This window comes from Somniosus microcephalus, chromosome 11, assembly GCF_052327205.1.
Source record: "Somniosus microcephalus isolate GS21.2 chromosome 11, FLI_Smic_1.0, whole genome shotgun sequence".
Lineage (NCBI taxonomy): Eukaryota > Metazoa > Chordata > Chondrichthyes > Squaliformes > Somniosidae > Somniosus > Somniosus microcephalus.
Window position 1 is genome coordinate 210,823,933 of NC_140997.1, and position 16,472 is coordinate 210,840,404.

Genomic DNA, 16,472 nt, shown 5'->3' on the forward strand with positions numbered 1-16,472 from the left:
TCTGAAATCTCTGGTCTGTTCCAGCTGTGAACAGAGGAAGTCATAAAACCCAGTTATAGACATTGGCTGCGCAGTCCAAGTGCGGAAAGAAAAAGCTCCAAAGGCAAACTTTTGCCAGGCACAGAAGGACAATGCAGGTGGTCAGTTGGGAGTTATTCTGTTGAAGTCTAGTAAGATGACCCACTGATGTGGGGAAGTGTGATATGTTCAATATTACGTGAAGACAAGTTATACTGATTGAACTGACTGATCATAACTGTTGTTCTGCACGTATGTATGCTGTTCAATAAAACAGCTGAACGATTCTTATCTGGCTTTGGCTTACCAAAGGCGGAATTTAACTCCTTTGGCCCAGCAGAAACCTGACGAGTTCAAATTGAGCAGCTTTCTCCTGCTACGTGGTAATTTTAATGCTCGGCGGATGCCTCATTAATATATGCTAATCAGGGTCCAATTGATCAGATGGGATCCCATGGCAATTTTAACGACCTACTGGCCAGAGGAGCTCTGATTAGTGAAACTTGCCGGACAGCCAGCTTTTCAAAATCCTAGGCTTCATTTTCAAATCCTTCCATAGTCTTACATTTAAGCAATCTTCTCCAGTCATCTGTCCCAGTGCACACTATGCTGCTCTCTCCTTTCCATCATTGGAGGGTGATTTTTCAATCATGCACCACTGCTCTCTGGAATTCTCTCCTAAATAAAATTTTGCATTGCTCCCTCACCCCCTCCTTTTCCTATTTGGTCTCCATCTCTCCTGATATATGCTGTTATGTGAGAAGTGCCATTATACATTCAAGTTGTGTATTTTACATACTGTACTTTTCAGTGATTATAATGAGTACTTAGATCAGCTGGATGAAATTTTATACACTGCATATATGGATGGTAAAAGTTAAAACTGAATTGTGGTACTTTTTGAATTTGCACCACTTTTTTTTTCCCCCCCGATTGTATAAAACAGCTATAATTTGGGGGAACTTTTAGTATGTGGATGCCACAAGTGTCATAGTAAACATTACATTAAAATGTTGACATTTAATGAAAAACAGGCATATACATTTGAATGTTAACGGCATTTTTAATGACAATTAATCTACATTATTACAATTCTACTAAATATTGAGTTGACTGCATTATTTTAATCAAATAGTTTTATTTTCTTAAAAGATTCAGTGTGCAAATCCACAGTACCAGGAGGTAGCCACAAAAGTTTTCCAGCTGACATCTGTAAATGCTTTTTTGGAGTATCTTAACTAAAAATAGTAGCCTCTTCAACATACATAAACAGTAATACCATCTGTATGCACTATGTTGTTGAATAAAATTATATTTGGGATGGACTCCATAGTTAATTCATCCAATATAGCTACATACTGGACTTCAAAAGGCCTTCCCGTAAAACTTCCAAGATCCATACACCAGGGGTGTTCCAGTTCGTCAACCTCAGCCAGTTTGGCAATTGGAATGACTGGTCGGATACTATTCTACTTCTTAAATGCTTTGAAGTGTTCATTTTAGCATTAGATACCAGTAAAAGTTAAATTGGACTTGCCATTAGTGTATTAGTTATGCTATTTCTCCCATTTTGATTACTAGCTACAGGGCTAAACCAGTGGTAGTGAAACACAAGTCTCAATACTGTCTGTTGATAGTCCAGCTATATGAGATACTTTTTGTTAATCAGCTCCCATGATGCTTTCCAAATAATACCTCATTAAATTATTAACCCACAGAGTAGGAGTGTTGACAGTTTCACTGTATAACTTCCCTTCCTTTGCAGGAGAAATACCCTGAAGTAGTAAGACTTCCAGAAGGCTCAAGTGCTGAATACCTGGTACTGGAATGCTCCAAACTTCCTGGGTGAGACCACTTAAAAGTTTGTGATTTTTGAATGCTTTTTGCAAATAACTGTCAATGATTTTATTTTTAAAATTAACATTAAATTATTGCAGTGTGTATTTATCGTATAAAAAAGGCTTATCCAAATAACTCGGTTTCATTGTTGAACCAAGTTCTTCTGGTTTGCATTGACAAATTCAAGTATCAGTTGTACTATGTAACTGGATTGATAGTGACGGTATTAAATGAAAGTATGTCTTCATTCCCACAAAATCAAAAAAAAGTTTAAATTTAATATAGGGCTTCTTTGAGCCAATTTTAAGCACAAAAGTCCTGGTTGGTCCTACTGCAGTCTATTGGAGCTTAAAAGATGACATGAAACCATCCATCATGGGTAAGACCAGCTTATACTTGTATATAACCCAAATGGAAGCAGGAAACATCACTGCTAAAAAAAAAACTCAAACATTTAGTATTTACAGCACAAACAGGCCATTCCACCTCACCCCATCAGCATATATCTTTTTCCCCTCATGTACTTATCTAGTTTCCACTTAAATGCATCTATGCTATTTGCTTCAACTACTCCATGTGGTAGCAAGTTCCACAATCTAACCACTATTTGATATTTCAGAGAGGTTTTTCCTCAGGTCAATTCCTCAGATTCTTCTTTCCTAATTTGGCACAAAGCAGCTCTCTAACTCATATCTTTAGAAAACTAAATAATATGCTCATTTTAAATGTTTCTAGTCACAATGGATTTATATAAACATCCTTGTAAATGGCAGATTGAAAAGATATTTTTAAAAGATGCTCATGAATACTAAAAAAAGGATTGGATATTAATCTTTACCTGTTACTTTCCCCTCTTCATATTGATCAGTTCTATAATGGGGCTCTGATGAAAGCTCACTGCCTGTCTTATTATTCCGATGCTGGCCCATACTGTGCATTATTCTGTTTTTGTTTCTATTTCTACTGCTCACTAACACTTTTTGCTTAAAAATTAAAACAGGCTTTATTTTAATTGCCAGAGACATCTATCTCTTACAGGGTTGAGCTGAAGATTTTCTGGAGAATACTTGTAAGTGAAGAAGGAGTTGTTACTCCTGTGCTGGATCTCTTGACAAAAATACCAGCAGAGGGTAAGTATCCAAGACGACAGACAGACTTGCATTCATAGTGCCTTTCACAACCTCAGGACATCCCAAAGTGCTTTACAGCTGGTTTGGGCAGGGGGTGGAGGGGGAGAAAGGAGAAGAGTCAGGAACCACTGTCACTATTCACTTCATATCCAATAAACCTGTTAACAATCTGTGACCCACACACAATGTCCCATTGAAGGGGGAGGTGGACAGCCCACAATGACTTTCAGGGATTTAGTGGGTAGAACACTCAAATTAAGTCTTCGATATGGCTTTTTAAAGAAAATACATAGCAACCAACATTCTGAAAGTCTCGTTTTCATTATCTTGCCATGTCTGCACAGATGTTTAAGAGCTGCTTGCTAATTCAGAGTGGGTCCCAGTTGGCCAGACAGGATATCTGTCCTTTGTGTTCTCTGGTCAATGTTTTTTTTCCTCCCCACCCTGATAAATCTTGGCAGTGTCAGTTGAGGAATACATGCTACAAAAATTTGTAATAAAATTCACCAGCAAGGTGAATATATTAACACTATTTCAAATCAGTAATAAAGCAGTACAGGACTTTAGCTTTTAACTAAACCATCCATCAATAGCTCACTGCATTGAATGGTTTTAAGATACCAGTAGTTTGTATATTTCTATTCAAGTACTGTAACAGATGGGGAACTTAATAAAATCATGAACTTTTCTCTACAGCACTTGCCTTTGACACAGAAAAGGTTGTGGACAGTGCACCCAGCAGCTTCAGAAATCTTCTACACTGGTTTGGAATTGAGGTTGCTATTGATTGCTTAATTAAACTAATGTGAAAGCAAGCTCAATGTTGTGTTGTGCTAGGAAACACGGATTTGCATCTGGTTTTTCTTTTCTGTAAATGAAAGATGCTTTATATTGCTAGTCATCATTTTTATTGACTTTACATGTACCATTTTAAAATATTTTGTACATCAGGACATGCCACAAATACATTTCATTTCTCCTATGGCACTGTCACATGAAAAATAAATATAGCATTTAAATACAAATTGCCAAAGAATATTTACAAATACAGGGCAAATTCTATTGCAATTATACACAAGATTTCTACAAGTCATCTGTACCACAGTAGTCTGTTGAAATTGCCTTTCAAATGTACTTTTCCTCAACTTAGTTTTTAGTTCATTCATACAATGGTAGTTTAATTCACAGCCTATTTCATAATTGCTCTACTATATAAATCTGTTAAATAGAGTGTAAAATAGTGGTAAGAGCAACTAATGTGGTCAGAAACAGTACTAGTTACAATTATGGCATTTCTACAAAATAAAACTGAAGGCCAAATTAAATTAAAATTCACACACTGGCATGTTTGCCAATCAACAAATAGGTGGATGATTTATAATGAAAAAACACAAGCTGAATAAAATCTCTGTGCTCTAGACAAGTGTTATCGCAAAGTGGAATTGTCTGCAATAGGCCTTTTTGTAAGGCCATATTTAGGTTGTGTGCCATAGGGCTGAACGTTGCTGTTTAAGTGCTTGCCCACAAGTGCACAGCCATTGCAAACCAATCTTTCCACTCAACTCGAATTGTTTCTGTTGTGTATTCTACTGTGAACAATGCCAATTCACCTCACACCCACCACGATGCTTCTAAGTACCCAGTGTCCAATCTAGGTGGCAGCAGACATAAACCACTCAGACTCAAGCCAATTAACTGCATCACAAGGTATGAGCTCCAGTTGCTGGAGGCAGCACGAGTTGACTGCTTAGTTTGACTTGTTTTGAAGGACTGATAGGCAATGTAACAGGAGCAGGATTCTAGAGGAGTGGGAAGTATGACAACCACATTAAATGATCTATTTATTAAGTGTTTAAAATGTGATGCACTGCAAAACATTTCTCTCCAATCCACCTCAGTTGGCACTTGAGTTATGGATTTCCAATCATGCTCAATTTAAATAAAAACCATTTGTTTATTTATCTCCAAGTTTAAAACATAACTAGCAGCAGGAACAGTAAAAATTTCAATTGTGCAGAGAAGATTCGTTGAGTAAATTATTTAACTGGCAAAACTACTTTGACAACTTTTTACAGGGAGAATTTACATGGTTACAGAAATTCATATCCAAGTATCTTAAACATGCAATACAAATGCCACTTTGTGCAGAATTACAATACATTTTCCTGAAACCTTACTTTTTGACAATATTTCTCAGTTAGGGCAAACACTGCAGTATTTTGGCTATTTTTGAAATAACTGCAGATAAATGAGGATAATACTTGAAATGTCACATGGAAGAATAGTCCTTGCACTTGATGTTTCCCAGGCATAACATTTAAAAAAAACAAACATGGGGTACTGCTAGGAATGTAAAAAGTTTGTTTTTGTTGTATCAACTGCACATGCTTGGTTTGAACTTGAATTTGCAATAGAGTGCTACTTCCAGGTCAAATACTCAATTTGTGATATATTGAATAGTCATTCTTTGAAATAAAGTGACATATAAGCTATTCAACCTGTCCTTTTAAGAGCTCTTTGGGTAGAAGTAACACTATCCTGTAATAGTTTTTTTTTTATATGATGTATGCTTTTTGGTAAATAAGCCCATCTCCTGGCATATGAGCCATACACACCAGGTTCAATGTGAAATCTTTTAGTTAATTTATCTCAACTGGGACATCAGTTAGTGCTACAGTTGGACACACTATCCTCAGCTAGGGGAGGGGGGGGGGGGGGAATAAGCCTGGGGTTCCTGTTTCTGATCAATTTCCACTGTAAAATGCCTAGGTGTGGACATTGGGTGAAGATAGAATTGAGCTCAGGAGTGATACCAAGAGTCTGCTGACAAAAAGGGGTGTGGGGGGGTGGGTGGAGAGCCATTAGTACGTATGTGTCATTGCCTTCAGGAGAGGGGCGAAGGAATAAAGAAAATAGTACTCCTCCTCTTACAGCCATCCTCAGTTTTTTTTGGACTAGAGGATGTATCTCAGTATATGATTTACTGAAGAGCAGGCCCATTCCTTTCTGTAGGAGTTAAAAACAAAAATTTCAAAACAAATTAAAAAGTTGGCTTTTGGATGAAATAGCACCATGAGGAGCAGAAAGCATTGCTGATACATTTTGTATAAGTTAGTGATTGGCAGTGTAAGTTTTGTGTGTTTAAATTCAGTTCATCAATATTAAGTACAGGTATCATCACAATAATCCAGGTGAAGAATATTCAATACAACAAGGGTCACTAATAATCCTAGAGATAGATGGAATGCAACCTATTCTGAAGAATAATTATACCCAGTAATCAGCACTTTCTCTTTGTTCATTCCACTGCACATATAATGGCGACCTCTCCCAGGGCAGCAATAAATAGGAGCACTATTCCCAAGGTTATTTAGTAGACTTCCAACATGGGTCTGAAAATTTACACATGCTTTGTAGCAGTAATAAAGAGATGATTACTCAAAATGTTTTCCCTTCAGATAGCCTGCAATATTTGACATTGACCCAGATCATTGTCACTGTTCTACTTGGCCACTTGATTCTGCTAGGGATCTCTAGTCCTGCTACCAGCTAGCAAAATGTATGCTTTTTGAGGTGCTGTTTGAGTGGATTTCCCATTCTATAGAAAATAAAATCTGGATAATTTTCTGATGCTTTATTCCTGCTGGGTAGTAACAGATGTTGACAGTGGAAGTGCTTTTACCTACTGTTAAGGAAGCATGTAAAGGGATGTCAGCATGATCATTGGAACCAGATAAATTTAACACTTGGAGCAAAAAAACCTCAACATTCTCATGCAAAATGAGACATGGTGGCTCAACAGTATCATGTAGCTCATTAACTCAGGCAAAACCAAGGCAAAAGGTTTGGGGTAAAGAAAAGAAAACCTAAATTTTGGCAGCACTGTTCCAACTGTGGACTTGAAAGACATATCTCCAAGATGCCCTTCACAAATTGGCAGAAATGTAACATTTCCTCAAAAATCATTGATCACAAGAGCCACAAAGCCAAGGTAGCCATTTATATCCGCTTGTAAATGGATTACTTCAACCCTTCTCTTGATCATGCATTATGTGCTCTCAGGCACTTCTCTTCCGAGGTAGCAGAGCTGTACACCCCATTCCAGACAAAGGCATGAACAGATTTTTTTATGGTAACAACCAGTTTGCCTCAGTCAGCTGAGGGCTAAGGGACATACAGTTGCAAGTGTAATAAATCAAATAGCCTTCCAGCTACACTCGAGCAGTACATCTAGCTTTGCCCAAGAACCAGTATGTTGCATCATTAAAAAATCCATCAGATTCACAAGGTTTGATTTTGGCTGTGAATCAACCATCTTAACCATTTTTATACCTCCACAAATCTAACGTCACAAAATTGTGAATCCACAGGAAGTCTGGAGGTGTCACAGACATGGGTGATTTAATTAGACTTTCAGCGTTGTAGAACTGAAGAATCACGCAGTAACATTTTGTATACCGCTTCCTTTCATTCATGAGTGGACCATTTCAGAGTGTGATAGATATCAAAACAGGGGCAAGACTAAAGATGTTTTAATTCAATAATGAAAGTGAGTTCCAACTAAGTGTCTCTCAAAAGGACAGGTTTTCCACCAATGTAATTTTTTTTTCTGATTACATAGTTAACCTTCTCCATTACATGTGATGTATGGCAAATAAGGTTTGTTTTCAGTTTGAACTGATACTTCACAAAAATTCCCAAATTTTAAAATTGTTTTTAAATTAGTCCTTCCTGATTTTTGCCTGAAAGTTAACACACTTAGCAATTTTGTGAAAACAGGATTTGAGTCTAGAAATTATGGATCTATGCACTGCTTTAGCTGCACAAGGATACACTGTTTGACCTAAGTAAAACTGGCAGAGCATTTAAAGAAAAGTAACTAGTAAAACCATTTAAATGAACGTGTGCAAAACTTTTGCTGAGTTTTTTTTTAAATCACATTCTGTTTTCCTCTAACTTTCACTTAGAAAATTTAACTTATTCATCCCGTTCTCGCTCAATTTACATTTGCATTTAATAATGTTTAAAAAGTCTCTGTGGCTGCTGTGTCCCGACTATGCTCCTCTCCTGAATTTTCCATGCAACTCCCACTCTATTCCTTTCTCAAGGAGCCCCTCAGTGCCCCGTTACGCCACTCAAAATGCTTTGGTGCTCAATTCCTCCCCACCTGGAGTCTCTCTAGTCCCCCAATCCTGCTCTCCCTTTTCTCCTGTCCGGAGGAGTGTCCCTGGCTCTGCTGCCAAAAATACAGCTCAGTGATGTTCTGTCTTAATTCATTTAAATAGCACCATTTTCCTTCCTATTCACCACATTCACTCATCTGTTTTTACCCTCTATCATTCACATTACTCATACGTGTAAACATTCATTCACTGAAGTGGTATCTGTTGATTTTACTGACATTGGATGAATGGACAGCCCAGTTCAGTGCACATTTTAGGTGATGCTTTTAAGCAGGCATCACCATTACAATTCTTTATTTTTATTCCCGACTGTAGTAAATAATTTCCTTAAGAATAATTTTCTTAAGTTTAAATTCTGATTTTTATTTTGTTACATGTAATATTCAACAAAAAAAACTTTAGATTAGAGGTGACTCCACAATCCAGCACTCACTGGAAGTGTAACTTGGGAAATGGCATGGGCATGTGAAATGAATGGGTGAAAAATCACAAGATTGTGTGCCTGCAGTTTCCCAAAATGCATTCCCAGGAGTGTTGGAATCACAGACCACCACCCCTTATATTTCTTAAAAACCTATCATCAGAATTTTTACTGCTCCCAAGAGTCCAGAATGAATATCACTACTTAAGGATATGTAATGCACGGACACCCACTCCTGGCAGCAAAATAAAACCCCACATAAAACAAACTACTCTTTAAAAACACCAGTATCCCAGGACCATTCACTCCCAAGTTTAATTCTAATCCTGAAGTTCAGAAGACAGTTAAACAATAAAGCTGCATCCTTGGAGATTTGTATTCCTGAAAATGACTTTACTATTGGGTAGCCATTAAAACTTGGCAGTATTAGATTCATATAGCATCTTAGCACACCAAACACTGCTTCCGCTTGTCATTCTGAGAGGCCAAAGGTTACCCAACTACAAAATTTCCATATCAATGGCACTGTTAAGTGGTTAGATCAGATGTAGAACTACGAGGAGTTAGTACAGTCATGGGTGCTGACTGCAGCAATATTCACTGACTGGCAGAATTGGCACAAACCAAAGCAGTGGAAAAGCAAATTGGTCACCTCCAGCAGCAATTTCAGTGAGAAGCCAAAGCCAAGAACATTTAAAATTATAATCAAGTTTATGACCATAGTTACCGCCTTAAACCGCACATTAAAACTGAATAGATTGCAGCAATGAGAAAATGCATGACTTTCCTTAGTAATCTTGTTAATGAATGTCATGCTTCTCACAGGTTTCAGTGCTGTATAACTAAAGGTATGTCTTTTATTCAGCTGCCTTTAAAGAACTTTCCCCACTCTCCAAGATAACACAGCATTCTGAAACACTTATTGGCTGACTATAGAAACCCTCACAATTATTGTGCTTTAGTATTTACAATCTGCAGTTTCCCTTCAAAACAGGTTATTGGATTTTTCAAGAAAAGCTGTTCTTAGTGCTATTTTATTATTGGTGAATGGCATGCTTTTTAAATAAAGCCATCCAATCTAATAAGTTTACTGATGTTCACAATTTAAAATTGCCAACTTCAATATTCAAACTGACTCAGGTCAGCTATTTTCTAAGCTTCTCACTCTTGTGTTTGTGGCTTCTCAGTCAGTGCAGTCCTTTTATTTAATATTAGGTGAATGCCAAAGCCCTACAAACTCACACTGAATGAAAAAACAGTGTGCATTCTTCATTTTCCTTGTAGAAGTTTGGAGTGGTAACATCCTTTTTGGCCCTTGTGCTCTGCACGTAATAGTTTATTATCTTCCCATCTAGTTTGTACTGGTGTGCAATGTTCTCATATGGTTTGGGATCCAAATCTAGAATAGAGACAGAATATACAAAGCAAGCCCTTGACGTCTGAATTATGGTACTTGGTTCAGGCCTGTGGAAAAAAGAGTGTGTAATTATAGATATATCCTGTATAATTAGAATTGAAAATACACAGATTTGAAATCTCTGTATACTATTTATAAACACATGCAAATGAAATTCTGTCTCCGCTATTTTAACAAAGGCATTAACCAGTTTATTTTAATTTCTTTATTTTGCGTTCATGAACAAAATAACATTATCCTTTCCCCCCCCCCACCATTCAACCCACAAATAATCTGCTTTGGCAAGAGCAGTTGGAGAAATGCAGGTAAACAGTATACTTAAAGATTAAACAATGGCATAAGAATAATTCACATTCTCAATAACAGAATTGGGTAGTATTTTCCTACAAGTGACATAAAAAATCTCCATCTCAATTTATTTCTAGAACTAAGACAATAGGAAAATGTAATGGCATGGAATTTAATAAATAACCACATGCCTATATAAAGAAGTTATGCAAGTAGTCAAGTTGCAATCATAGGGGGCCATATGATGCACTAAGTTATGGCCTGACTAAACATCGGAGATAAGAGAACGCTGGAAAAACTCAGCAGGCCAGGCCAAATCCTTGGAGAGAGCAACAGAGTTAACGTTTCAGGTCGAAGACCCTTCATCAGAACTGGAAAAAGCAGGAAATAAAAGATTAAAAAGTAGGTTTTAGGGGCTGGGAAATGGAGGAGGGGGATGAAAGAACAAAAGGGAAGGTTTGTGATAGGATGGGAGGCAGGAGAAGTAAAGAGACATTAAGAGATATTCAAGGCGAGACAAGATGGTAATGGGGCAGGTTAAGAAACAAAAGATGGCTCTAGATGAAGTGTGAATGCGCTGGCAAAATGAAAGACAGCTGCCAAGTGGGAGAGGAAAAAAAGGCACAAACCAATAGTGTGGATAAAAATATATAAATATGATAGGGGCCGAGGTTATGATCTGAAATTGTTGAACTCGATATGGAGTCCAGAAGGCTGTATAGTGCCTAATCGGAAGATGAGGTGCTGTTTCATTTCCTGCTTTTTCCCAGCTCTGACGAAGGGTCTTCGACCTGAATGTTTCTCCCTCCACGGATGTTGCCTGGCCTGATGAGTTTTTCCAGCGTTTTCTGTTATTTCAGATTTCCAGCATCCGCAGTATTTTGCTATTGTATCTGAGATAAGAGACTTGTTTCATGAAATTAATGGACTGAGCCATGGGGAGCGCATTCATCATTTTCTGAGATGTACTCCCGCCAGCAAGGTCCCAACCAGGAGTACGCAGCTGTGGAAGCAGCCCAATGGTCTCCAAAATTATTGGACAATATTTTCCCTTCTGATAATTTAACAGAAAAGCAGATGCTAGTAGAAGGTAATGCAATATCGGAAGAAAGTGCCAACCAACTATTCATCCTTCTTTAGCTTTGGTCTGAATATTCTCATTCCTCTGAAAATGAATTAAGGATATGCTGTCATTACTCTCTTCTTTAAAGAGCCCAGTCTCAACGCCAACTCCTCCAGCCATTCCCAATTTCTAATCTCCCTTTCCTCTCCAAGCTCTTCAAATGCACCGTGGCCACTCAACTTTTCTCTCCCTTCAGTCTGATGCCCATCCAAAGCACCAAAACCACCCTGGTCAAGCTTACTTCAACAGAACCTCTTAAGCCTTGTAACCTCTACCACTTAGATGCACAAGCACAGGAACACCACAGCCTAAAAGTTACACCCGATCCTAACTTGGACATATGCAGCTGTTCCTTCATCATTGGGTCAAGTCCTGGAATTCACTACCTACTTCTATTGTGGAAGCAATGAACAGCACAAGCTCTGCAACTAAAATCCACCATCACCTTCCAAGCACAGCTACGGTTAGGCAATAAATACAAACTTCAGTGTTGCCCACATTGAGATTTATTTATTTATTTTTTTTATTTTTATTTTTTAAAGTTCACCAACCGTATCCTGTGACTGAAGTGTAATTCCTCCACCTGTACGAGACATTGTTTACGCCACAGTTGGAGTATTACTTTGTTCTTAGCACCCTTCTAGCAAGAACATTAGAACTACAGAAATGGTACAGTAAAGATTAGCCTGAATGATACCATGAATATGAGATTGTGGTTTTGAAGGCTTGAAAAATTGGAGTCTTTTTCATTGCAACAGAGAAAGACAAGGAGCATCTAACAAAGGATTTCTGAATTTAGAAGTTCTTAGTGAGCAAATAGTGAAAGGTTGTTCTGAATGGTTGAATGAAATTGCAAGGGTGCATATATTCAGAAATATCACTAGATGAACAATTTAAATATTTAGGGTCATTAGAAAATGAAATGCTTTACCACAACTGGCTAATGATGCAGAGGTTACACATTTAAAAAGGGAAGAATTTGAAAAAGAATATAAATATAAATATAGAGAGAGAAAAAACAAGGAAATGGGATTAGCTCCAGTTCAAGAGATAGCACAGGTACAATTGTCCAAATGGAAAGTGATAGAATAGTGGAGATTAACCCCCAAAAACATTTAAGAACCAGTTGGATGCTGCAATGGAGGGACTTTAGGGTGGAAAACTAAGATGTGCCAAATGGCTTTCCTCATCCTTAATTACCTTCTGATCCTGTGAATCATGCATCACAGCACATTCTCATGGATTTCATTAGCAGGATAAAAAGAGAAAAAAAAGCCCCCACCCTTCCCCAACTTTTTTCTAAAAGGGAAAATCTAGCCCCTAATATATTATGATTGCTGGATGGGAAATAGTATTCGAGGCCAGATTGGAAGAAATACACAAATGAAAAGTTGCCTCCGCATGAAGCCCTTAATACAACATACAGGAAACTTTGTGCTATCCGGCACCGACGGGACCGAGCTGTTGCCGTTCCCTCAAAACTGCCGGACACTCCAGCGTTAATGTTGAAGCATACGGAGCTTTTCATCTCTCTATCTGACAACACTGTTGCTTAGCAACAGCTTCTAAACAGTCTGCCCATACCTTGGAAGCGTCTCTGTAGCTTAGCAACAGCTTCAGAGAGACTTTCCAGAGCCTGACTGTTGGGGGGAAAAAAAACCACAAGAAGAAAAAAAACCTAACAAAACAGCTCCTGATTTTTGCCGGTGGCTCAAGCTCGCTGGACACTTAGCCTCCGGATAACACAAAGTTTCCTGTACTTTGTTAAAAGCAGCCCTTCAAAGAGATAACAAGGTCACCTGTCCTTGTAGTGTGGTGTTCCTTTTGTGACTGTGATAGAAAGGACAATAACAAAATAGTAAAGATTGCTAAACATAAAAGCAAATTAAATAATTTAAAAAAATGTGTAGCCAATAAAAATATAAAACTTTTGTGCTTTATGGAATCAATTGTGTGCGACAACTCCATGATTAACATGGACCAATCTGCAAATGCTGGAAGGATTCTACAATCAGTGATGCATTTCAGACATAGACTTGTACAACACAGATCTCACCCTCCTAGCCAGGTATTATTCTGTAGTACAGTGAAATTTAAATTGACCAATGTCTGGTTTGTCAGTTACTGAAAATTAATATTTAATTAAGACAGAGATAGAAACAGATGAGACCATATCATAAATGGCTCTCAATTAAGTAATGCTGGAAATACACAGCAACTCCTTAAAAGGAAAGTGACAGGTTAATGTTTTGGGCATAGTGCCTTCGAATTGACGAAGATAAGGAAAATGTTAATCTGTCTTCTCACCTTATAGTTTGTCATGGACTGGTTATTTCCAACATTTGCAGTGTTTTTTTTAAATTCATACTATTTTAATATATTTCCAGCAACAGACCCCCCTTACCGTTCTTCCAGAAAACAAGGAGAAAGTGCTATCATGATGGAGCAATCCTTGGCCGTTGTGGCAACCCTGTACTGATGAATCTGTATAAAAATAAAATTTAAAAAATAATTTTCTGTTCATAACAGATGCTAGATCTGCATTTTAAAAGGCATCAACTTTTACAATTAAGGGCTTTGAGAGGACTATAGAAGAGTTTGCTCCAGGTCAAATAAATGATAAAGTGGGTCTTTGTATATGAATGTAAGCTACATGAAAAGAATGATGATGATTATATTTAAGCTAGATAACATATCATTTATTTAACCTCCATACAAAGATGCATTATGCCAAAGCAGTACAGAAAACAGCATCAGACCAGTCCCCATCCACCACCACCCTCCTCTGCCTGGCTGAACTTGTTCTCACATTGAACAACTTCTCCTTTAACTCCACTCATTTCCTCCAAATCAAAGGTGTTGCCATGGGTACCCGCATGGGTCCTAGCTATGCCTGCCTTTTCGTGGGCTATGTGGAACAATCTTTGTTCCAGTCCTACTCGGGTCCCCTCCCTCACCTCTTTTTCCGATACATTGATGACTGTATCGGTGCCGTTTCCTGCTCTCATCCCGAACTTGACAATTTCATTCACTTTGCCTCCAATTTCCACCCTTCCCTCACCTTCACATGGTCCATCTCTGACTCTTCCCTTCCTCGACTTCTCCGTCTCCATCTCTGGGGATAGGTTATCGACCAATATTCACTACAAGCCCACTGACTCCCACAGCTACCTGGACTACACTTCCTCCCACCCCGCTTCCTGTAAGGACTCTATTCCATTCTCCCAGTTTCTCCATCTCCGCCGTATCTGCTCAGACGATGCCACCTTCCACACCAGTGCTTCAGACATGTCTTCCTTTTTCCGCAACCGAGGATTCCCCTCTACCGTGATTGACACTGCCCTCGACCGTGTCAGTTCTATCTCCCGCACTTCTGCCCTCACCCCTGCCTCTCGGAACCACGATAGGGTTCCCCTTGTCCTCACCTTTCACCCCACCATCCTCCACATTCAACGGATCATCCTCCGGCATTTCCGCTACCTCCAAAGTGATCCCACCACCAAACGTATCTTCCCCTCCCCTCCCCTTTCAGCATTCCACAGGCACCGCTCCCTCTGAGACACCCTAGTCCACTCCTCTATCACCCCAAACAGCCCTTCCCCTGGCACCTTCCCGTGCAAGCGGAGGAGATGTAACACCTGCCCCTATACCTCCCCCCTTCCCACTGTCCAGGGCCCCAAACACCCCTTCCAGGTGAAACAGCGATTTACTTGTACTTCTCGCAATCTAGTATACTGTATTCGCTGCTCACGATGCGGTCTCCTCTACATTGGGGAGACCAAACGCAGATTGGGTGACCGCTTTGCGGAACACCTCCGTTCAGTCCGTAAGGGTGACCTCAAGCTTCCGGTCGCCTGTCATTTTAATTCAACGCTCCATTCCCACTCGGACCTCACCGTCCTTGGCCTCTTGTATTGTTCCACGGAAGCTCAACGTAAACTTGAGGAACAGCACCTCATCTTCCGATTAGGCACTCTGCAGCCTTCCGGACTCCATATCGAGTTCAACAATTTCAGATCATAACCTCGGCCCCTATTTCATTTTTTCTTGTAATTTTTCCACTCCTTCCCCCCCCCCCCCCTTTTCCTTTTGTTTCGCTCTCACACCTGGCAGCTATCCCTTGCCCTGCCAGTATACTTTACACCCAATCTCAGCCTATTACCATCTCGTCTAGCTTCTAATACCTTTTATTGTATCTTTTTTACTTCTTTTGTTTCTTTTATCCGATCGCAGCCCTGCCTCCGATCTATCTTTTCTTTCCAGTTTTGAAGAAGGGTTCAACCTGAAACGTCAACTCAAATTTCTGTCCACGGATGTTGCCTGACCTGCTGAGTTTTTCCAGCATTTTCTGTTGTTATTTCAGACTTTCTCATGATTTATTATTGAGCCCAATTTGGAGAAGCACAGCAAAAAATACTGTCACTTTCAATTGTCAGATGAAATCCAAATATCTGGGGTCAGTTCTGGTCACCTCTTCCATTTTGTGCAATCTGATTGGTTCCTGGCAACTACATGCAATATAGTATATTCTCACACAAGGACCGATTAGATGCCAGTATTTAAATGTAAGAATCAGATGGTGATGGAACCTTTCTTGATGCAAGGTCACTTTAACAGCAGCCAATAAGCGAGTACTGCCAGCCTCTGTGCTCACCTTCTGCCTGGTGTGGACTCACTAAAGATGGAGTCTAACGGTTTCTGACACCAGATAATCAAGCTCAAAACCGACTGTTTTCCCAATGACTATTAACAGCATGCAAAGATACAAATTATTGTTACCCCAATCCAAAGAATAGAGAATAGAATGGCTTCAGGGTTCCCTTCTTCCTAGGTCGGTTCTAAGCAGCTGTGGCTATCCTCCCTATATTTATACTGTATGTGTGATCTGGCCTTGCTCAACTAAGACACAAGAATGTTTCGTTACCAAACTCACAGGTGTCATATCTTGCAGACCAAGACCATCTATTTATACATCTCCCTTCTGCACAGTATCAACAGATAAGAGTAAAGATGTTGAGAAGATATACTCCCAGACGTTCCTCGTTTTAAAAAA

General features: G+C 39.1%; 2 protein-coding genes across 3 annotated transcripts in view; one reads left to right on the forward strand and one right to left on the reverse strand.

Annotated features, from left to right (window-relative positions):
* cenpp (centromere protein P) overlaps positions 1–5,652 on the forward strand; it is a 333,753-nt gene extending 328,101 nt beyond the window's left edge. For both annotated transcript variants that reach the window (XM_086001820.1, XM_086001819.1), the window contains 3 exons: positions 1,784–1,863; positions 2,896–2,987; positions 3,684–5,652. In XM_086001820.1, the coding sequence (XP_085857946.1) occupies positions 1,784–1,863; positions 2,896–2,987; positions 3,684–3,796 (285 nt within the window). In that variant the 3' untranslated portion in view covers positions 3,797–5,652. The remainder of the gene's footprint in view (positions 1–1,783; positions 1,864–2,895; positions 2,988–3,683) is intronic.
* Positions 4,997–16,472, reverse strand: part of ippk (inositol 1,3,4,5,6-pentakisphosphate 2-kinase) — a 73,845-nt gene continuing 62,369 nt past the window's right edge. Inside the window, exons 12-13 of the mRNA XM_086001817.1 lie at positions 13,824–13,903; positions 4,997–10,055 (exon numbers count right to left, since the gene is read on the reverse strand). Of these exons, the coding sequence (XP_085857943.1) occupies positions 9,830–10,055; positions 13,824–13,903 (306 nt within the window). The 3' untranslated portion in view covers positions 4,997–9,829. The remainder of the gene's footprint in view (positions 10,056–13,823; positions 13,904–16,472) is intronic.